The 21,549-nt window shown below is 57.7% G+C and overlaps 1 protein-coding gene across 1 annotated transcript; it reads right to left on the reverse strand.

The window, feature by feature from the left end:
• Positions 1 to 13,596: 13,596 nt before the first annotated feature.
• On the reverse strand, positions 13,597 to 19,669 carry PTGER2 (prostaglandin E receptor 2). The gene is made up of 2 exons (XM_054828616.1): positions 18,788 to 19,669; positions 13,597 to 16,522 (listed from the first exon to the last, which is right to left on the reverse strand). The coding sequence occupies exons 1-2, from the start codon at positions 19,637 to 19,639 to the stop codon at positions 16,280 to 16,282; spliced, it is 1,095 nt and encodes a 364-aa protein (XP_054684591.1). The 5' UTR covers positions 19,640 to 19,669; the 3' UTR covers positions 13,597 to 16,279.
• Positions 19,670 to 21,549: the final 1,880 nt, after the last annotated feature.

Below are 21,549 nucleotides of genomic sequence, written 5' to 3' on the forward strand. Positions count from 1 at the left end.
GTGGGCTCTCGGGGATGAAAGCCATGAAGTCCCTGGCTCAGCCTTGCTCCATGCACAGTCCTGCCTGGAGGAGAGCGGACAACAGAGCCTCTTGGTACAGTGCATGGAGCATCTCCTCAGGTCCCTTTTGAGTTTTAACTCTTGGAGTCTTCTCTCCCACAGCTGGGCTTGTGAATGACCCGTGTGGGGTAGTGGGAGCTCTGGAGGGTTGGATTACCCTGGAGAGATGCTCTGAGTGACTGTCTGTGGACCCTGGACCAGCTATGGGGAGATGGGTGGGAGAAATGGCCCATGGGGAGAGGCAGGATCCTGGACGTGGAGGTACCAAGGGGCTGCCCAAAGGATGCTACGGCTGGGAGAGTTCAGCTTTGCACGGCAATCAGCAGAGGAGGGAGCCCCAGCTGCAAGCAGGTCCAGGCACTAACACCAAAGCAAATATTTGGAAAGGCAGTTACTGCCCAAAAATAACTATAAATTCTTTCAGGAGCAAAGCTGGAACAGTGTCCCTGGGCAGCGGCCAGAGTCCCCCAGCCCGGGGCAGCTCCCAGTGCGGGGGACAAAGGTAGGGCAGGGACATGGCCAGCGCCTGGCCATTTGTTACCCTTTCTGTGGCAGTGTGTGAGGTCTACGGGGCTTCTTTTGGCTGAGCTTTTTGGACACACCCCATCCCCATGGACCTGGCTGCTGAGGAGGTAAAAAGTAGCCTCTCCTCCCTTGTCGGTACATGGATGCTGAAATGTGGGTACCAGCATCCAGGAATCCGCAGCTTTAGGTTCAAATTCAACCTCTCTGTTTAACTACAGCCAGGAGAGGGTATTTGAGAGCCTAAAGGGATTAGCACCAGCTGGGGGTCCTTAGGCAGGGGTCCCTGTCCCCACGGAACTGCCCAAACCCAAGTGCAGCAGGGCTGGAGCCAAGGCCGTAGCTCAACCTCATTGTGGGGGAGCCAGATGTGCTGCTGGCAGCTGTCTGCGGGCAAACACGGGACTGCAGCCACAGGCCGTGACTCACCAGCCAGCATATTGCATCTTCGCAACGCGGGGCAGCCTGCTTGCTCCCCCTGGGTTTGCAGGACCCTGGGGAAAAGTGGGGTGCATGAGTCGCCCGGCCAGGTGCAGAGATTTCGACCTCATCATGAGACATCAGCCTGGTGTCTGGGTCACTTGGGAACTATCTGAGCTGGGAGGTGGCAGGGAAGGGACCATCCCCTCCCAGTGCTTGAACAGCCTGATTCCCCAGGGACTGAGCTGCTCTGGGAATCAGCCCTGTGCCAGGGACAGGAGGGCGCTGGGTGGCTCGTGGGGACACAGGGAACCTGGCAGAGTCGCTCCGATGGAGTATTTCCACTGGAGAGCCAGTGTGAGGACCACAGGCTTCAACTGAGCTTCTTCCCCATCCTTGCCAAGCACTCAGGTGGCCCCAAATCTTGTCCCCAAGTCCCCAATCCACCCACCATCCCCAGGAGCAGCCCGGCCAGGCAACCCTGGGGTGGGACATGCGGGAAGCACTGACAGCGACTGTCACAGGTCCGCTGCCACCAGCTCCACTGGCAGAGACACCTCTGGGGTGGGAACCTCGGCGAGGAGCCAGGTCCCACCAAGCTGGGGGTCTGGGTACAGTCCCCCTGAAGGCATCCTGCCGAGAAGCATCCTTCAGTGACCGAGGGTGGGTTTGAGCTTCCCCGGGACTGTGAGTTGTTTGGGGGTGTAAGGGGGTAGAGGCTTAGGGATGCAGCAGATTCCCACTCCAAACACCCAGCTTGGAGCTCCAACTGGCTTGGAAAACCTCAGCCAAAGCCCCTGCCCGCTCCCGCTGAGCCAGCGCTGGGCGTAAACCCGCATAGGCAGCGGCAGCAGGCGCCCAGGACATCTGGATGTAATTCCTCATCGGGGCGATGCGCCCAGAGCCCTAATCCTGCCTCTTCCTGAACCATCCCCAGACTTCCGAGCTTCCCTCCTGCTGACCCCCCCTTCTGTCCCCAAACCCCCACCCTCTCCCCAGGAAGAGCACAGCTCCCAAAAGGACACACTGTGTCGACACCCATCTCCCAGGTGTGGGAATGAGCTAAGATGACAACCGGGGTGTGAATGACTGCGGTTTGACCTGCTGGCCACTGTCCCCTGCTGCGGTCCCCACCCTGGTGGCACTCATCCTTCCTCCTTGTGCTGCAGGCAGCAGCACCCGCGGGCAGGCATCGCTGCCTGCTGCCAGCCCTTTGCACAGAGCTGGGTTTCTCCGAGGTTAATTGGCCATGCTCTGAGCCCTCCCCATGTCCATCCTCTTGCCCCCCCTTTAGCACGATGCCACCTCCTCCTCCTGCCCGTGATGAAGAGCATGAAAAATATGAGCTTGCAACCCTCCAACGCACCACTCTCAGGGGCTCTGGCTCCTGGGGGACACAGAGGCCAGCTGAGGACCCCAGAGGGACAAATCCTAAAAGCTCCAGGTCTCTCTGCCTCTCCTGCAGCCTCTTGCTCTTCCCCTCGGGTCGGGGAGGAGGCAGCAGCAAGGCACCACAGGTTCCAGGTGCAGGCAGGAGCCTGCTTCATTTCTTCTTCTTCTCTGCAAGAGGACAGGCTGAGCTCCTCACCAGAGCCTTCCTCACCAGGGATGCACTCAAAGTTCCTTTGAAGCCTTAATTACGTGCTGGCAAAAGCTGTGACGGCACATCGGGGCCGGCTGTGACATTCATGTGTTCCTGGGTCCCACTTGGCTCTCGGGCAGTGCTGCTCCATGTTCCCACTGATCCCTGTCCCCACAGGATCAGCAAAACCCAGAATCCACGAAAACAAAGCCACCAGAAACCCAACCTGTTCGTTTAACCTCACCCCATGATTTGCAGCAGGGTTCAAGTCAGGAGCTGGGGATGTTTGTGGCTGCCAGCTCAGCCACGATGCCGCAGCCTCGGGCAGTCAGACGTTGGAGCAGGGCTCAGAGACTGGTCCCAAGGAGCTCAGAGGTCCCAGCACCCGTGCTGGGGATGGGTCACCTCCTGTGTGGCACCCTTACTGGCCACGAGGACACCAGGATGGCCATCCTGGGTGGGACCAAGGCTGCATCTGCAGCAGAGACCGACAGCAGCAGTGTAGGGCAGGACGGGGTTGGCATCCAGCCTTGCCTCTCCCCATCCATCCAGACAGATACCCAGTCCTTTCCCCCAGTTTGCAACTGGTGGGCACAGGGCTTTCTGCATCAGATGGGTCCCTCACTCCCTGTGCCTGGTCATAGCAGGGCTGGGATGCCCGGCAGAACCTGTTCCCAGTGCTTGGACTGGGCAAACGGGGATCTCCCTGGGAGGGAAGCAGGTGAGGACAAAGCCAGGACAAGCCATGGAGAGTGAAACAGGAGGGTGGGAGCGTGATTCAGGCTGTGTCACCCAGGGCAGTGCTGCACTGGCTGGAGGAAATCCCTCTTGATTCATGGCTTGGGAAGTCCTGTGGCTTATCGGGACCGCGGTGACCCAGCGATGCCACCCCACAGCAGAGAGGGCTCTCGGTGACGAGGCACAGCCAGACACCAGCGCCTCTCCCCGGCTCGCCTGCAGCCTGGCCGCAGAGGACGCAGCAAGGCAGCGAGATGCTGGGGGCCACACACAGGTCGCTAAAATGATGCATGGGCTGAGTAAGAGAGAAAGCTGGGATTTTTCACCAGGAGGGATTTCTCTCTTCCTTTATCGCAGCCAGGAGCACAGCACGGTCCATTTTAAGGACTCGGCTCCAGCTGAGATGAGATCTCAGATATTTTACTTTATCTCTGCAATTCAATTCCCAGGGAATGGGAAGGGCTTCACAGCACAGCCCAGCCGTCCCCGGCTCCCTGTGGCAAAGCTTCAACTATTCCCCTGGCAAGCCGTGTCCCACAGTACCAGAGAAGCGGGGCCAGCTGGCTGCTCTTCCCAGCCTTTCGCCCGTGCCAATGGCCCCAGCGACCTGGCAATGCTGGGGGAGCTCAGGGAGGACACCCCACCACATCCCCTGTCCCTGCGAGGTGGGTTTCCCACCCATGGGTACATCCCTGGCGAGACCCCAAGCTCCTTGGTGCGGGGTGGTGGTCCCTCCCAAAAGGGGGTCGGTAAATTCAGGGGAGCTGGGTTCGCTCTTGGTGACTGCTGACCATCACCAGCTGAGGTTGCTCTGACTTACCCTGTCCTTGAACCCATTCCCTAAATCCCAGCTAGTGCCTGCTGATGGAGACAAGCTACAAAGAGACCTTCAGCGTGAGCCAGCAGGGCCAGCCTCACATTCCTCTCCCCAAGCAGCTCCCAGAGTAGGTCTACGTTTTTAAGCCATTTAATCACAATCCTCCCACTGTCCATTTCCTTTGGAGCTCCTTGGCTTTCTCTGATTTTTTTCTTGAGCGACAATCCCTCTGAGATCCTGAGGACTGTTGAAAATTGAGTTATTGGCAGAGAGGACCACTTAGCCCTGCTCTCCTCTCCCCCGTGCCACGGGTCATCCCTGATCCACCACGGTGCGATGAGGGAAAACTCCTCTGTGCATCCACCCTCCCATGGTGTGTCCAGGGATTTCCAGGGAAAACAAGTGCTCTGGCAGTGCCGGAGCATCCTGCAATCTCCCAGGAAAACAGGGCTGGACTTTTAGCCCAGGGGGTTTTGCTTACACTTTGCCTACAGCCACCAACCCCGGTGACAGTGCTGGCTCCACCGGGGACAGGGTCCCTGCCACTCAGCCTCAGCAGGGAGTGGGGCCACTCTTCATTCAGAGAACTATCTTATTTTACCAAGCCTGGTCCCCCAGTCTGGGCTCACTAGCGGTGTCCCAATGCCATGGGCACATTAATGTCCCCGGTCCCTGCACCAGCCTGAGGTTATTGAGACCCAGTTGCCCCAGCTCTTTGCCCAAGCCTTTCCATCTGCTGCTCGATATCAAGGATAGGAGGTATTTTTCTTGGACTTAACACATAGATTCCCTCCATTTTCTTGCCCAAATAGAGAAAGAGATTTTTTTTGTTCCTCCCAGCCTGCAAAATCCAGCTGGCAGCGGGCTGATGACGCTGCTGTCATTGTTTTAATCTCTGCAAATCTCAGCTCTTGCTAATTGCTCTTTGCTCTCCTGGCTGTTGCCTACTTGTGGTGAGCTACGCCTGCCCTGGGCCGCTCCAACGCCCTTTGCATCACGTTGCGTGGGTTTTTCCAAACCGCAGCGGCCATTGGTCTGTGTTGGGGCCGGTTGGGGGGTCCCACGAACTGGGGTGGGACACGCTGCAGAGCTGTGGGCTGACGGGGAGTTTTCAGCTGGCTCCTCATCCCCCTCCATCCTGGCTGTCCCCCGGCATGCCAGGCCCTGGGATGTGGCTCCCTGTGGGATGCAGCCCGCTGCAGTCCCCTAAGGACCCCCTATGAGGACAGGGATGCCCTTCTGCAAGGACAGGAACCCCCTATGAGGCCAAGGGCACCCTACAAGGGGTTTAGACCCTCTGCAAAGATGAGGACCCCACAATGACTCCCTACAAGGACTGAGACCCCCCCTCTGAGAACAGGGACCCCTAAGCCAGGACAAGTACCCACAGTGATGTCCTAAAAGGACAAGGACTCCACAGGGTCCCCCTGCAAAGACAGGGACCTCCTAGGAGGACAGGGTCTGCTCTGCAAGGATGGGGACCCCAAAGGTGTCCCCTATGAGGTCTGCTGCTCCGACAGCCGTACAGCCCCATGGGACTGCACTTCCAATTCCAGAAAGGCACCAGCAAGTCCAAGCCAGGGGAAAGGGCAATTAAATATGATTTTAAAAATGTACCATGTGCTGCTGTGCAAAGGCAAGTCTCAAAGCAAACACACCCACAAGAAGAAATCCTTCCTGGCTTAGCACGTCCTTCTAAAAATGCAGAATGACTTCAGAAAAATGTGAGAAAAACATGAGCTGATCTTCTTTGAGAGGGAAAAAATAGAGCAAAGCAGCAACATGATGGTGTTTGCTGACCAGACCTGCGTCCTTGCCCTGGCAGGGGACGGGTACTGCGCTCCCGGGACCTTTGGGTGGGCTGGATGGAGGTGCAGGGGCATCGGCAGCAGATACCCCTGCGAATATCGCTGCAATTCCCGGGAAAAGCTGATCTCCCTTAAAAAGCTGTCAGATGCTGAATATACACTTGAATGTGCCCAAACATCCTGCAGAAGTGATGCACCGCACCAGGGCCCTTCATCTTCCTCTGAGAGAGAGATTATCGATTATAAACTTTGCAAATCTTCATGATTTATTCTAATAGTTACAGCACATTAATAATAAATAATTAAGAGAATCAAGAGCCTCTTGCGTAACTATTCGAGAAGCGTTTGGCATCGTGGCTATTTGAAGCCGAGCGCAGCAGCAATGCTGGATTGCTGTGGCTGGTGCTGGTGGGATGCATCGGCAGAAAAAAACGCAGTGCCCGGGGAGGAAGAGCTGGCTCCGGTGCCTCGGTTTGCGCAAGCAGCTCCAACCAAGGGGGAAAGTGCTGAGCAAGCCGCCCCGGGAAGGATGCTCAGGGTGCGTGGCAGAGGGAAGGACCTCTCAAGGGGGTAACCAGCTGCTTGAACCAGCGGATATCCTGCCATGGATTTCCCGGTATTTGTTTTTGACCCCTGAACCCCTCTCAGACTTGTCAGGGGCTCTGTGTTTCGCTGTCCTGGGCTGCCCCCAAATGCCCTGGTGGCACGAAGCCTCCCGCTCCCAGAGCATCTTGCAGGGAGCGTTCGGGTTTCTCGGCTGATTTAGCTGCCAAAGCTTGAGAAGGCAAAACGCAATGAATGGGGGGCTGACGGCAAAGTACTACCTGCAGAGACACCAGCCGGCCGTGGCAATTTCCAATGGCCAAACACACCAGGACAGAGCCTGGAAGCTTTTGCCCTCTCCCCTGTCACCTTTCTCCCTTCTCCTTTCCCTTTCCTCTTGCCCCCTCTCCCCTGTCGCCCTTGCAGAGCTGCAGGTTTGCAGAGGCTTCGTGCTCTTTCGTACCCACGTCGCCGACACGGTCCTGCAGCAGAAATGGTGGTCAGCGATGACCTTGCTGCGAACAGCCCCAGGGGACCAGGGGATGTCAGACAGCGGTGACCCGGGGTACTGGAGGAAGCAGGAGCACTCTCGCAGGATGCAAGAAGTTTCCCAAACTGATCCCTGATGCGATGGCTCCGAGTCCCTGAGCAGCTTCCTCCAGCGGCCCCCGTGGACCGCTCGGCAGGGCCCCTCGGCCAGGGGCACGGGCCGTCCCTGCCTTCCCCGAGCGCTGGCCGTGCACGAGTTTGCTGAGAGTAAGCGCTGAGGACTCATCCTCACGCAGCTACGGATCGGTCTGTCCTCCGCAGGGTCCTCGGAGAGTCCTCACAGCTGTCAATGAGCATTTCCCAGCCCCGATTGGATGAAAAAGGTCTTTAGCAGAGGAAATAGCAGCTGCTCATGACAAATAAATGTTCTCTCATATATACATGCACTCGGCATGACAAACTCCATCGCTCTCAATTAGCTGCGTGGCCAAAACTCTAGTAGCACGAATGCCTGGGAATAAACACAGGCAAACAAAACAGCCCTGGAATGGTTTCTTGTAAACATAGTTATTTCTCTTTTTAAGCCTGTTCAAAATGCTGTCTGCTTTGACATTTCACATCTGTCCTGGCCAACACCATCTCCCCCTATCGAGAGATAAAACCTTGTCCCTGGCATGCCATGGCAGCGGTATTGGGGATATTGGGCTCCCAGTAAATGGCATCCTTAGTGGTTTTTATCCATCCTGGTTCTGCCAACTATTGCTATGCTGCTTATCCAGCATCTTCTAGGCGGTTTCTAGGGCTGAAATTACAGTGCAGGTGATAGCAAAGGAAGGAGGCCAGTGAGGATGCTGGTCCTGGAGCAGGTTTGGGGAGGGTGATGGGCTCGATGAGCTCTGGGGGTTTCTCTCAGTGCCATTTCGGTGCCTCTAGGAAGAGGGCAAGGAAGCAGCAGGGAGCAGAGCCCTCCTCCCGTGCATCCCTGCAGCGCTGTGCATTGATCCTGCCCCCTCCCCGGCATCCCAGCTAAGCAAAGAGGTGTGCAAAAGAAAAATAATTCAGCGGCCAGGAAGGGCCTGTTGGGAAAAGCCCAGCTGGAGATGTTTGCATCTGGCGAGTGCTCTTTGGGAGAGACAAATCTGTGGATGCTCAGCATGAGGAACAGCTCCACCAGCCCTGTGGGAACCTCGCTCAGCCAGGGCCGGCACGGCGGCTCGGCCAGGCTCCTCTCGGCACGGCACGGTGCCGGCAGCGTGGGGCTGGCTACGGGAAGGAAAAACTGAGCCAGAGCAGGGACCGTTCATGCTGCGAAAGCTGCCAACGCTAACAGGAGCGAAGCCGGTCACAGCTGGAAGCCGGAGGAAGCCAGCAGGTTCGGGCTGGCAGAGCCCTGTGCCCGGGGGGCACATCCCCAGCCCTGGCACCCAGGCAGTTTCCCCGTTATTATTTCCTCTTTTTATTGCCTTTATTATTTTTCTGGAGTTTCCCCAACTGATGCAGGGTGCTGGGGGAATGGCCACGGGAGGGATGCGGCTCCCATGCTGGGAAGAGATGTTCCCAGAGCACGGAGGGGAAACTGAAGCAGAGAAATGCAGCGTGCCAGACTCATAGGACCGGAGGGTTGGTGTTTTGACCATGACGGGACCTCGCTCACAAACTGGCTGCTCAGAGAAACAAGTTTTTTTCAGGTGGTTTGTTTTGGTTTTTTTTAAGAGGGTTTTTACTTCAGCCACAAACTGGCACCTTCCGCAGCTGGGGCGGCTCAGCAAGAACCGCAGCAAAACCAGAGCAGGCAGCGGCTGCTCTCAGCCACAGCGCTGGGACCCAAAACCCTACACAGATTTATGGGCTGACGTGCTCGGAAACCCTAGGACCTTTGCTCTCTTCCTTGCATACGCTCAGCTCACGAGGCTGCTAACGGGGTCCTGTGTTTACCTAATAAACGGGGTTTGCAGGCGAGGTCGCAGCATTTGGTGTGCGGGGCAGGGTGGCCAGCGATCCATCACGCTCAGCAATGCCTCGTAACTTTTATGGCCTTTTTAAAAGCCTGATGCTTGACATGAGTTTGACACTGTTTAGTCTGTTGTTTTTGAAGATGTAGTTCGCTTTGGGAACCACACCAGCACTGGCAGATCGGCGGCATTTCCCTGCAGATTTGATGGGCGCGGATGTTTCCACATTTCAGGGAAATCCGGTTAAAAAAAGCAGCTCGGCATGAGAAACCCTTGCGACTTCAGGAGCCTCCCCAAACACGTGCCCACCTCGGGCTTTTGAGTAAGAACGCGATGTGCCCCTTTCAAACCTCTCATGGTGCCTTCGCCCCCACGGCAAAGCCCGTGAGCATCGGGGAAGCGTGGTCCAGCCCTCGCCACCGGCTTCTCCCGCTCGGGGAAAGGCGACGTCTCTCCCTGCAGCGCGCATCGGGGGTATAAAGAGCGGCAAGGGAGAATTTATGTTATCACATGCCCCATCTGGATGCTTTTAAGGGAGAGGACTTTCTCTGGGGGCGAGTGCCAGGCCCGCCATGCGTGCACATCGCCGCAGCAAACAAACAAGCGGTGGCCTTGGATGTCTCGCTCCCCCGCCTAGCCACGGCAGCTGTATTTTTAGCTCCACATCCCAGTTGGGTTTGTAAAACTTTCCCTCCTCGTGTTTTCAATCAGTCGTAGATCATCTCCGAGCTCGGGCTGGATTTTTCCCAGCGCGTCGGTTGTCCCCTTGGTTGGTTTTCCCGCAGCAGCACGTCCCCCAGCCGGAGAGGAAGGACCCTGGAGGGGCTCTGCTCCAGCCCTTCCTCTGCATGTGCCTTTGGGCTTCAGGATGGCTCAGGGGCCAACGGGGATGCATGGCTGCCCTTGCCATCCCGAGGCTCAGCACCATCCCTGGCATCCTCCGGCTCTCCTCTCGGGACACCTGGATCCGGCTGCGGGAAGAAACAAGCCCGCAGGAGCTTTTGGCAGCGGCAGGGCTGCACCTCCGTCCCACATTCCTCCCTTATGCATCAGCTCCTGCAGCCGCAGCCAGGTACCGGGGAGGGACAGAGACCCGGGAGCGTGCCGGAAACCCTCGAGCAGCCAAAATAACAGCAATTCGACCAGCTTTGTGGAAAACTCAGATGAGACTTTCACCCCCCTGCAACACTGAACCAAAAAGCCAGAATGAATTTTTTTATTATTATTCATACTTTGCAAAAAAAAAAAAAAAAAATCTTGAAAATGTGGCTGCAGAGAAGTAATCCTGCTCCAGCCCTGCTGCTTCCCAGGCCTGGTAACCCTGCTGTGGTAATGACAGGGGACGGGGCACGAATTACTCGTTCTGGGTCTTGGTGTTGGGCAGCGGGCTCTGATTTTAAACTTTGGATGTTTGGGGTATCCCCACAGCCTTCCCGAGGAGGGCTGATAGCCTTGTTTACTGGATTGTAAGGTAAAATACAGCCTGATTTAAATTGCAAGCACTCCCCTCTGGGGATGCTGCAGCAGGACAGTGCTTGGCATTAGTCCCCAGTGACCAAAAAGGGACCCAGTGAATCCAGGAAAATGGGAGACGTGGGGTGACCTGAGGGACCCAGAGGAGCTGGAAAGGTTTTGTGTTAATAAGCAGGGATGGAGAGGTCTGAAACCAGCTGCAAAAGCAGAAGGTAGCTACGGTAAAGCCAAATCTTTCTCTTCCCTGCTCTCAAGCCGTGGGGAATTGCCATCAGCTCCAACATCTGATGCCAAGGTAAGCCCTGGCACCACTGCAAAGCTGCTTTGGGAGCCCAGCCATGCCATCTTCCTTTAAGTCACTTCCTTGCCTAATTCATTTAATCCAGTTTAATAGCTATCGCTCCACACACCCTCCCGGAGCCCGGGGAGATGGGCTCGCTGCCAGCCCTCTGCCCAGAAACGCGGCCGTCTCGGCAGGGCAGCTGCCTCCCGCCTGGCTCTCCCCTTCTTCCCGGGGCTCTGCTTTCCTTCCAGCCTCCCGAAAGACCGGACCCGCAATCCCAGAGACGCTCCGGAGGGATGCCCGTGGCCTTGGCACGCAGCACGGCATGTCACCCACCTTTGCAGGCTGTCCCTAAACGTCGCCCACGTTTGCTGACACCCCCCCCCGTGAATGGGGTCGCGGGGCTTTCGTGATCCCCGGCAGAGCCGCGGCTGAAGCACTGGGGCTCAGCCAAGAGGGCAAAACAGCTGAAAAACGAGGGCTGGCTCCTTGCTGACAGCACACAGATCAGGAAGAGATGGTCCAAACAAGCCAGAAAAGGAGCGAGCAAGAGGGAAGCTCCCCTCCCTTCTTCTCTACTCACCAAAAATGCCCATTTTCCCAAAAACGCTGCATTGCATCACCATCATTTCCCACCCAAACCATGCCCCACTGCCTGGACCCTTCATGTTTTTTCTTTTTAAGGGAGACAGCCCAGAAGGAGAGGCGGACACTGGCCTCCCCGCTGCCATGGGGAGCAACTCGGAGCCACCCCCGGGCTGTTCCAGCCGACAGGGAATGTCCCGATCCCCTGGATCCCGCAGCTCCCAGCTCCCTCCAGCAGCTGTGGAAAGTCTCTCTCCATTTTTAAGAAGTCTGGTGGGCAGGTGATGCCATCCCTTGTCCCCAAGGGGTGATTTTTTCCTCTCTCCTCTTTGGCAGCTTGATTTCCAGACGGAAATGCAAACGTAAAGACCCGCCTGGCAGTTCCTTGCGCTAGCACGTCTCCGGCTCTGCTCCACGACATGGAAATAAAAAATCATTAAGGGTCAGCGCAAAGAATGAAATTAGACTTTGGCATCTTGCGTTTAAGCTGAGCAGACGTCGATTGAGCCGAAGAGAGCCAAATTAATTCGGCTTTCGTAATAGCTCCTGTGTGATGCTAATAAAAGCAGGGTTTTGTGCAGGCTCATGGCTCAGGATGCAGAGATTCATGGCCCTTCTTGTCTTTGCAGAGCTCTAATTAAGGCCTGGTTTTTGTCTGAAAATCAGGAGGGCTGATTGCTTTTTTTTTTTTTTTTTTTTCATTTTCTGGGCTCAGGAGGTGGCAGCAGCTGGGGTAACCCATGGCCAGTGGGCTCAGAGGTTGGGACCCAACCGGGACCCCCCACTCGGCGAGGCTGATGCCCCATCCCTCCCCGAGGAGTGGTGTGGAAAGCAGTCCCGGAGCAGAGCGGTGCCCCACAGCATCTCCGGGTGAGGGACCCATCTCTGCAGGGTGCACCACAGCAAAGGGACTCGGGTCTCGGGTGGGGGGGGATTCCTCTCCTTGCATGCACTAAGCCTCTCCCTATCTCATAACCAATTTCTCTTCTTTATTTTCGCATTAAATTTCAGCCAAATCATTTCCATGACCCCACTTGTCAGGATTGCTGTCCCTTACTGGGGACACCTCGCATCAGAGTGACTCTGCTGCAGCATTACCCGGGGAAAAGCAGAACCCAGTGGGATGGATGCTGGGAGGTTGTACCCAGCCCCGCGTTTCCTGATGAGGAGCCATAAAACTCCCAAAAAAACAAGCAGCCAGCAATTAGTGGTCAGCAGCCAAGCTGGCAGGCGGTGGGAGCAGATCCTCGGAGTGAGAGCCACCAGGAGCATCCCGCTTTCAGGTTGTTCCCCTGTGCTGCCATGGATGGCCCTGGGTCCCCTTCGCACCGCTGTCACACAGCTCAGCAGGCTGGATGTGACCCCTCTGCCACTTCCAACGTGATGTTTTGGGGTGTTTTTTTTTTTTCTTTTCTTTCCATCTTTTGCACGCCAGGCAGCCTTTCCCTCTGGCTTAGAAGAGGATTAGGCAGCTGGTCCCAAAATTCCAGCACAAGCAACCAGGTCGCAACCATCTGGACAAATAAAACGCATGGACCCACTGCTCTTCTCAAAGCTTTTGGCTGCTTTTCAAGCCAAGCACCCACTGAGACACAATGGGGTGCACAAGCCCTGAACCCAGAAAGTGTCTTTGCTGCTGCTGTGGTATGCACGGATGGGGAAATAATTGGGGAGGGGGTGACCATCACCTCCGAGCGGCGGGTGGGAGCCTGCCAAATCCGGACAGCCAGGGCTCAGCAACAGGGTTAATGACTTTAATTGCACGAGTTACGTGACAGCGTGGGGAGCACCTCAGCTGCAGCGCTGTGTGCAGGGCACATCTGCAATCCTCCCCCCCGAAACCGTCCCCCAAAATTTCCCCCCCCTCCTCGAAACCCCCCAGCCGCAGGGCGCTGCCAGAAACCCATCGGCAGGGCTTGAGCAATAGCAGCCCATGCCTGACATCTGCCCACACGCATTTCGGAGGCCAGTAAACTTCCTGTGGATATTGGCTGCCTGACAAAAAGTGACATAAATTCTGCCTTTTTTTTTTTTTTTAGGTTGGGTATTTTTTTGTGTGTGTATTTTGATAACAGGTAGGAGCTTTGTCTGCCTCTCCCTGGCTTCAGGATATACAAGTTTTAGGGAAGAGCTCAGAGGTGGGGGTATTTCTGTAGCTCAGGGGCCAGGTTGCAGAGGTAAGGCAAAACTGTCATCACACATCTATAAAACACAGTTTATTTTCACTTTTTAGGAAACTGGAGGCACACGTTTCCCCTCCCAGCCCCCACCTCCTGCCCTCTCTCCCCCCTCCCTGAGGCTTCGTCCCACTGATGCTCCAGGCATGTGACACATTTCCTCTGGGAGCCAGATCTACCCTGAGGTGCATCTTCAGCACAAATCCACACGCGACTCAGCAGGCTCCTTTGAGAGATATTTATTATTTAAATAATAATATTTAACTTTACATCATCTCAACTACTGTATTGCAGAAAAGCCCCAAATCTCGGCACCTTTGGGCTTTCCGAGCAGAGCTGTAGCTCTCAAACAGACGACGAGACGCCCTACTCGCAATAGCACAACGACACTGCGTTTGTCGGATGCTGCATGAACAGGAGCCACGAGCCACCCCAGCAACCCCCTAACGGCAGCGACGGCCTCGGGATAAACCCAGCTCGCCCGTGGGGTCGGATGCTCCTTCGCCCAGTGGGGACCAACCCGGAGACCCGAAGAGCAACAGGCGCATCCCGCAAAACAAAACAGTGGCACTGAAGGATGCTACCTGATGGGACGGGATTGATGACCTGGATGTTTCTGCACTTTGTGGATTTCTTTTTTTTGTTTTCTTGGTTTGGGGTTGGTTTTTTCAAATAAAATCTCTAGAGAAGAGATGCCCCTGAGCGGGTTTTTCCCAGGCAGGCGGGAGGATGAGCAAAGGCTCAGGACGACAAGCCCTCCTCTGTGCCAACCCAAAACCCATCATCAGCATCACCCTGCATGTGGGTAAAGCACACGGCTGTGAGCGGAACCTCCCATTCCCTGGTTGGGCTCTTCATTATAGACTCGTAGACGCATAGAATGGTTTGGGTTGGAAGGGACCTCACAGCCCATCCAGTCCCACCCCTGCCATGGGCAGGGACACCCTCCACTAGCCCAGGTTGCCCAAAGCCCCATCCAACCTGGCCTTGAACACTGCCAGGGAGCCAGGGGCAGCCACAGCTTCTCTGGGCACCCTGTGCCAGGGCCTCAGCACCCTCACAGGGAAGGATTTCTGCCTCACATCTCATCTCCATCTCCCCTCCTGCAGCTTCAGGCCATTCCCCTTGGCCTGTCCCTCCCTGCCCTTGTCACCAGTCCCTCTCCAGCTTTCCTGGAGCCCCTGCAGGGACTGGAAGGGGCTCTAAGGTCTCCCCGGAGCCTTCTCTTCTCCAGGCTGAACCAGCCCAACTCTCTCAGCCTGTCTCCATAGCAGAGGTGCTCCAGCCCTCGGATCATCTCCGTGGCCTCCTCTGGACTCTCTCCAACAGCTCCATGTCCTTCTTGTCCTGGGGACCCCCGAGCTGGATGCAGTGCTGCAGGGGGGTCTCAGCAGAGCAGAGCAGAGGGGCAGAATCCCCTCCCTCGACCTGCTGGTCACGCTGCTGGACACGCAGCCCAGGACACGGGTGGCTTTCTGGGCTGCCAGCGCACATTGCTGGGTCATGTTGAGCTTCTCATCAATCAACACCCCCAAGTCCTTCTCCTCAGGGCTGCTCTCCATCCATTCTCTGCCCAGCCTGTCGTTGTGCTTGGGATTGCCCTGACCCATGTGCAGGACCTTGCACTTGGCCTTGTTGAACTTCATGCGGTTCACATGGATCCACCTCTCCAGCCTGTCAAGGTCCCTCTGGATGGCATCCCTTCCCTCCGGCGTGTCGACTGCACCACTCAGCTCAATGTTGTCAGCAAACTTGCTGAGGGTGCACTCGGATCTCACTGTCCACGTTGCTGACAAAGATGTTAAACAGCGCCGGTCCCAGCACTGACCCCTGAGGAATGCCACTCATCACTGATCTCCACTGGACATAGAGTCGTTGACCACAACCTTTTGAGTGCAACCAGCCAGCCAATTCCTTATCCACTGAGTGGTCCATCCATCAAGTCTGTGTCCCTCCAATTTAGAGTCAAGGATGTCGTGCGGGACACTGTCAAATGCTTTGCGCAAGTCCAGGTTTATTCCCCTTGTTGGCTCCTGCACAAACAACGAGGTGAAGACAACTGCAAACGGGTGCTCAGGAGGGGTCTCACCGCTCCTCTGGTCATCTCAGCGCAAGGAAAATGCCACAATTTGGCTTTTTTCTGCCCCGGTGCCCCTCAGACGTGCTGGGCTGGCACCCACAGGAGCCTAAAATCTCTGGGGGTGGGCAACATACAGACAGACACACGCACACAGACCTGATAAAGTGCATTTCTTTAGGCAACCAGCCTACCAAATAAAGGGGAATATTTAGGGATACACTGCTCCCTTCCTGTCCTACCCAGTCCCTGGGGACCTGGGGGCACAGACTGGTACTTTTAGCGACGGTGGCTGCCCAGCCCCCCCTCCAGGACCCGTACCCCTGTCTGCACACTGCCTTCCGCCCAAAACGACCGTGGGAACCTTGCTGGGAAGCACAGCAGCAGGAAGCTCTGCTCCCCAACACGGCCCCCACAGCGGTAGTGTAATATCTTCACCCCCCCCCGACCCTCCCACAACATGGCCAAACACAGCCTGCACCCTCCGCCGGGTGGGAGCAGCTCCATCTAAGGGCGACAGCGATATCCAGGTACTGATCAGCCCTTCCAATCTTGTCCCACTGTATTTTTTGCCCTGTGAGAGACCGCACTGGCTTGCCAGGGGCTTCCCAGACACGTGGTGACACCTGGCCGGGCCACCCATACTTGACCCACCCTGCAGCAGGTACGTCTCTTTATGAGCCTTAAGGCTTTGTTAACATCTGCCAGGGCTGTGCTTCACCTGGCAGATGTTTTCTGGAATGGCTGATGGATCTACTGCCCACAGGGGTCCAGGCGTACTGCCAGTTTTGTCTTTGCGGGGGACGGAGTCCGTCTGTCCTGGCTCGCGGGGGTCACCTGGCAGCACAGCACGGAGCGCATGAACCTCAGGATCGGTGGCCTCAGGATGGCGAAGACCCAAGGATCAACGATGGAATTAACAGAGAGAAACCTCAGAGCTAGGAGGTCCCAGTCGGAGGCAGCTCCCTTGCTGAACTGGTTCACGTAGGCGCAGATCTGCAAAACACGGTGGGGAGAAATAACGCCGGGTCTGGGCTTCCAGGCTCCAGCCCCTGGGCAGCTTCTTGGGGAGACTTGGGCTGTCACAGCACATTTTCTGCCTCCACCGGTTTAAATAAACTTCTTGCTAACGAAAGCCAGGCCTGTGCTCTGCTATCGGCACGCAGCGAGGCTTTGCTAATTAAGCCAGCAGTTGCTTGAGGAAGTGGTGGGTCTCACCTTGAAAACCATGCGGGACAAATAAATGTGCAAGATGGAGAGGATGAGGGGTGCTGGACCGCTCTGGTCCTTCCTGCAACGTGCCGACTCATAGCAGCTGACGGGGCTTCCTGGAAGGGTGACTCAGCATTTCTTACTCATACGGGTCAAATCACCACCCCCTCACTTTGGGGGACAGGGAATGCTCAAATGGGGACGGGAGCTGGGGGCACAGGAGATGTGAGCATCCCTCCTCCAGCTGGGACCTGTTGGGTACCACCCAGGGATGGTGCATCCCAGGGCACGAGGTGGCCACGGATCAGCTGGTCCCTGGGGCTGCCGAGAGCGCGTCACTTCTGAGGGTTTCCCTGGGCTTGGGGCTTTGTGGTGGAGGATTTTGCGGTGCTGCGGCCCGATGGTCTCTGGGTTCATGTCCTGGGCTGCTCCTCACAGGGTGGCTGCTGTGGGCAGCCAGAAGAAAAAGCGTCGCACCAAGGAGGCAACGGCAGTGTTCGGGAGCTCGGTTTGAGACTCTGCCAAAACACAGCCCAAACACAACCCCACATGGGAGCTGGGCAATGGGAAAAGAAAAGCCAGCTGTGCTTCTGGATAAGACTATATCGACTACCACAGCACCCATGGGATCCCCACCAGCGGCACTTTCCCATCCCATGTGCCCCCAGCAGACCCGTAGTGCCCTGCCCACGTGTCCCCACCAAGGAGTCCCACTTCATAACGACCACGGCACCCAAACCCGGGCTTTTTTAGGACTTGGGGAGAGCCACCCATCATGTGTAGACCTATTGACGGGAGCTGAAGTGTCTCTCAGGATGTTGAGTCTGGTTCCCGGGATGCTTGCGAGCGTCTGGACATTATTACTTTGTCTTTTCTCTGTCTTAAAACCCAGGCAGCCTGGCTCGGCTACAGCCTGTGGTTATTTTCTTTACCCTTGGGAAAAGAAAGGGCGCACAAAGGGAAGGTAGCATCTATTTAACTTTGTGAGCACAAAATTAGCACTGGCTGCGCTCCCAACCTTGGTGGAGCTTGCTTCTAATGGGAACAAAATAACCTCCCGCAGCAGTAGGCTCACACACATGGGCAGGGGACAGGAGCGGCTCGAGGTGCTCTGGGGTCCACGATGCTGCTGGTGTAATATGGCTCGGATGGATGAAAAGCAGCCCTTTGGTGGGGAGAGCCTGGGGCAGAGTCAGGGCACCCGCTCTCTCCCCTTCCTCACTTGACTGCGGTGTTTCGATCTTGTATTTCTGCTGGAAGCCTCACGCACAGACAGCGCACAGGATGTGGGCATGACCCTTGGGACAAGGGATGCTGTGGCCCATGTGCCAGATCTCCATTCCCAGCGATCATTTATCTCCGTGCCCACACCCCCGCGTTGTAGAGGAGTGGGCACACCCTCAATCTATGGGTGAGGTCGGTGCTGCCTGCCCGCATCTCCAGCTCCATCCTTCCCTCTGGGATAACTCTGCCCAACAGCACAGATACCCACTGTCTCCAGCCCAGCAGCATCTCTTTCATCCCCATCTTTGGATGTCTAATTTATTGCTCTGCCACCCCTCACACCTCCACCACGAGTGCCCGGCTCCCAGGACGGACTGATGGACTTAGAGGTCTTCTCCAACCTTAAAGATTCTATGGTTCTATGAACCGCAGTGACGCCATGTAGTCCAGGGGACCCCTACCCCGGACCCCGCCTGGGCCGTGCTGCCTGGCCTCGGAGCCTCTGTGGGACGGGAGAGCACCTCTGCTCCTGCCACCCCATCCTCCTGCCACCCTATTGTCCTGCCACCCCATTCTCCTGCCACCCCATCCTTCCTCTGGCACTGGGGATATGGGGAGTGGTTCCCCCAGTTCCCCAAGGGATGTGCAAACTGCCTAGAGCTTGTGGCAGAGCTGGTGTCTCCCAGGCTTCAGGAGGAGATAAACTTTGACCTCAGCCCTTGAGGTCTGGGCAGTGGAGTGTGGGGGAGCCTTATAAAGGGAGGGAGAGAAACAGGGGTGCTAGGGAGAGGGACCTCACCCCAGGGGAGAGGTGGTTGCACTCACCGTGAATGGCAGGGAGCAGATGACGAAGGTGATGGTCATGATGGAGAGGAGAAGGAGATGGTCAATCTCTTCGGCCATGGAGAACATGCGCCGGCCACAGCCGCTGGCCGTCCGGGGCTGCTCGAGTGTGGCCAGCCGGCGGGTCTTCTGCCCGCGGCGGTGCATCCGGGCCAGGTTGGCGATGACGCTGAGGTTGCAGAGCAGCACGGAGAGGATGAGGAAGAGGAGCAGAGTGGCATAGAGCAGCGAGAAGGTGACATCCAACTCCGACACCTCCGTGCTGCCATTGTGCTGGAAGTAGTTCAGGTGCATCTGGATGAAGCACCAGGTGCCGGGGCAATACTGCACGTACTGCCCGAAGCCCACCAGCGGCAAGGAGCAGAAGGCCGCGGAGAAGGTGTAGATGGCAGGCAGGGCAACCAAGCCCGTGCGGGGGCTGAGAAAGCGCTCGTAGAAGTACGGCCGCCCCAGGGCCAGGCATCGCTCCAGCGCCATGGCGAAGAGGATGAGCATGGTGGCGAGACCGAAGAAGCTCATGGCGAAACCGAAGTAGAGACAGATGTGTCTTCCTTGGTCCAGGGCGTTCAGGGTACGGTTGCGGTGATAGGAGGCCAGGACGAAGGGGCTGACGGAGCAGGTGCCCAGCAGGTCGGTGACCACCAGGGCCAACACCAGGACGTGGAAGAGGGAGGGCGGGTGGGCGCGGGGGCCGCGGCGGCAGCGCAGCAGCAGCCCCAGGGCCAGGAGGTTGCCCAGGAGCCCGGCCGAGAACATGATGGCGCTGACCAGCGGGTGGGCCCCGGGCGGCAGCACCCCGTCCAGCCCGCACTGCTTCTGGCCCGTCCCGTTCATCCCGCCGCCGCCGCACGACTGAGCCGCCGCCACCGCCCGCCGCCGGCCCCGCTGGCACCGCCCTCCCGCGCTGCCTTCCCCCCCCCCCCCCCGCCCCTCCCGCCCCGCCCGCCGCCCCCGAGCCCGCCCCGCACCGCGCCGGGGCCCCCGGGCCGCCCCCCGGCCCCCCCCCCCCTCGCACGGATGACCCCGGCACCGGGACGGGGAGCCCCGGGGCTGCTGCGGGAACCCCGACGCCGCGCTAGCCCCGGGGACGGGACGGGAGCCCCGCTTACGGCCAGCACCCGCCCGGGCTGAGAGTACCGGTACCGGGCCGGGAGCGCCGGTGCTGCTCCGGGAGCCCCGAGGCATGGCGAGTCCCGGGGCCGGTCCGGGAGCCCTTCGTACGGCCAGCCCCGGTGCCGGTCCGAGAGTTCCGGTACCAAGCCGGCCCCCGTGGCCGTTCGGGAGTCCCGCTGCTGCTCCGGGAACGCTGGCTTAGCCCCGGTGCCGGGCTGGGAGCCCCCGGGCATGGCGAGCCTGGGTGGCAGGCAGGGAGCCCCGGGCTCACAGCCAGCCTTGGTCCGGTCCGAGAGTCCCGGTGCTGCTCCAGGAGCCCCGGTGCCGGGGTAGCCCTGATGCCGATCCGGGATCCCCGAGAGGCACAGCAAGAGCCAGTGCCGATCCGGGACCCCGATGCCGGTGTGGGAGAGCTGGGTTCACGTCGAGCCCCAGTGCCGGTGCTGCTCCGGGAGCCCTTGGGGGGGGGCAGCGAACCCCAGCGCCGGTCCGAGGATGCAGAGGCACGATGAGCCCCGGTTCCGAGGACCCCAAGGCGTGATGAGCCCCGGTGTCATCTCCACCAGCCTGGTGCAGGGCGGGCTACCGGGGAGCTGCAGCTGAGCCTCGGCTGTGCAGGTGGGTGCCCATGGCCCGAGAGCACTGACAGAACACGGTGACCCCTGGCCAGCCCCCCACCATGTCCCCATTGCCCCCCTCTCCCATATGACATCAGAGTTCCCTATAGGAGTGCAGCCTGCATGTCTGGTCATGACTGGGGGGGACACACACACATCAGAGAGAGGGAACCCCCTTTCCCATTGCAAGCCTGGCTGAGCGCAGCTTATCTGCCCCAAATGCCAGCTCCAGGAAACCTCCTTCTGTTGGGGCTTCGGGCTTGCCGGATGGCACAGGAAGCTCTCGCCGTTGCATAGTATTTCCCCAGTCATGACCCAGATCTTCTCCCCACCTCGCTGAGAGCGAATCCTTTGCTCTTGGCCTCCGAGCTGGGATCAGCTGGGGGTCAGGCAGGGCTCAGGTACAGCCCTTCATCCATGATCTAATGGGAAACTGTCCTCGCAAGGTGCTCCGGTCCCCCCAAATCCCAGTGAAACGATGCAGCATTCATCGACTCCAGCATGGACACGGCAGGTTGCTGCTACAAGTGTATTTTGGCTGTTATTTTTAAAACCTTGATTTTGTAACAGGAACTTCGTAAAGGAAATACAGTATACAGCAAACTCCAGGGCCGGGTGAGCTGTGGTTTGTGACAGCACCTCCATTTCCGACAGGCTTGTTCCTATTCCTTGCTTTGGTTTCGTTCGTCACACGGTTCAGAGGCTTCTTCAGCACGACACCGAGGACGTGCAGTCACCTTGCCAGTGGCAAGGCATCCGCAGCCTCAGCCCTCCCCGTTCCCATGGCCAAAGCGATGGGTGTGATGGAGGGGAAGGTGTTTCAGCTCTCTCAGACTAACCCTCCACGCAGGTGGGCAAGAAAAACGTACATCTCAGGACTTCTTTTAACTCCCCTCCCAGCCTTGCGGAACCTGATCCAGCAGAGCACCAAAGCATGTGGACACATCTGATGGTGGGAACGATCCTGTTGGCTTCCCAAGGGCTGGATGGGACCCTGGCACGTTCAGCCCTCTG

This window comes from Grus americana, chromosome 5, assembly GCF_028858705.1.
Source record: "Grus americana isolate bGruAme1 chromosome 5, bGruAme1.mat, whole genome shotgun sequence".
NCBI classification, from domain to species: Eukaryota; Metazoa; Chordata; class Aves; order Gruiformes; family Gruidae; genus Grus; species Grus americana.

What these genes read in the sequence shown, in the direction of transcription:
- PTGER2 (XM_054828616.1), bottom strand. Translation starts at nt 19,639, where the DNA reads ATGAACGGGACGGGCCAGAAGCAGTGCGGGCTGGACGGGGTGCTGCCG. An exon ending in TCTGCTCCCTGCCATTCACG is followed by an intron (nt 16,523 to 18,787) that starts GTGAGTGCAACC and finishes CGTGTTTTGCAG; the next exon opens with ATCTGCGCCTACGTGAACCA.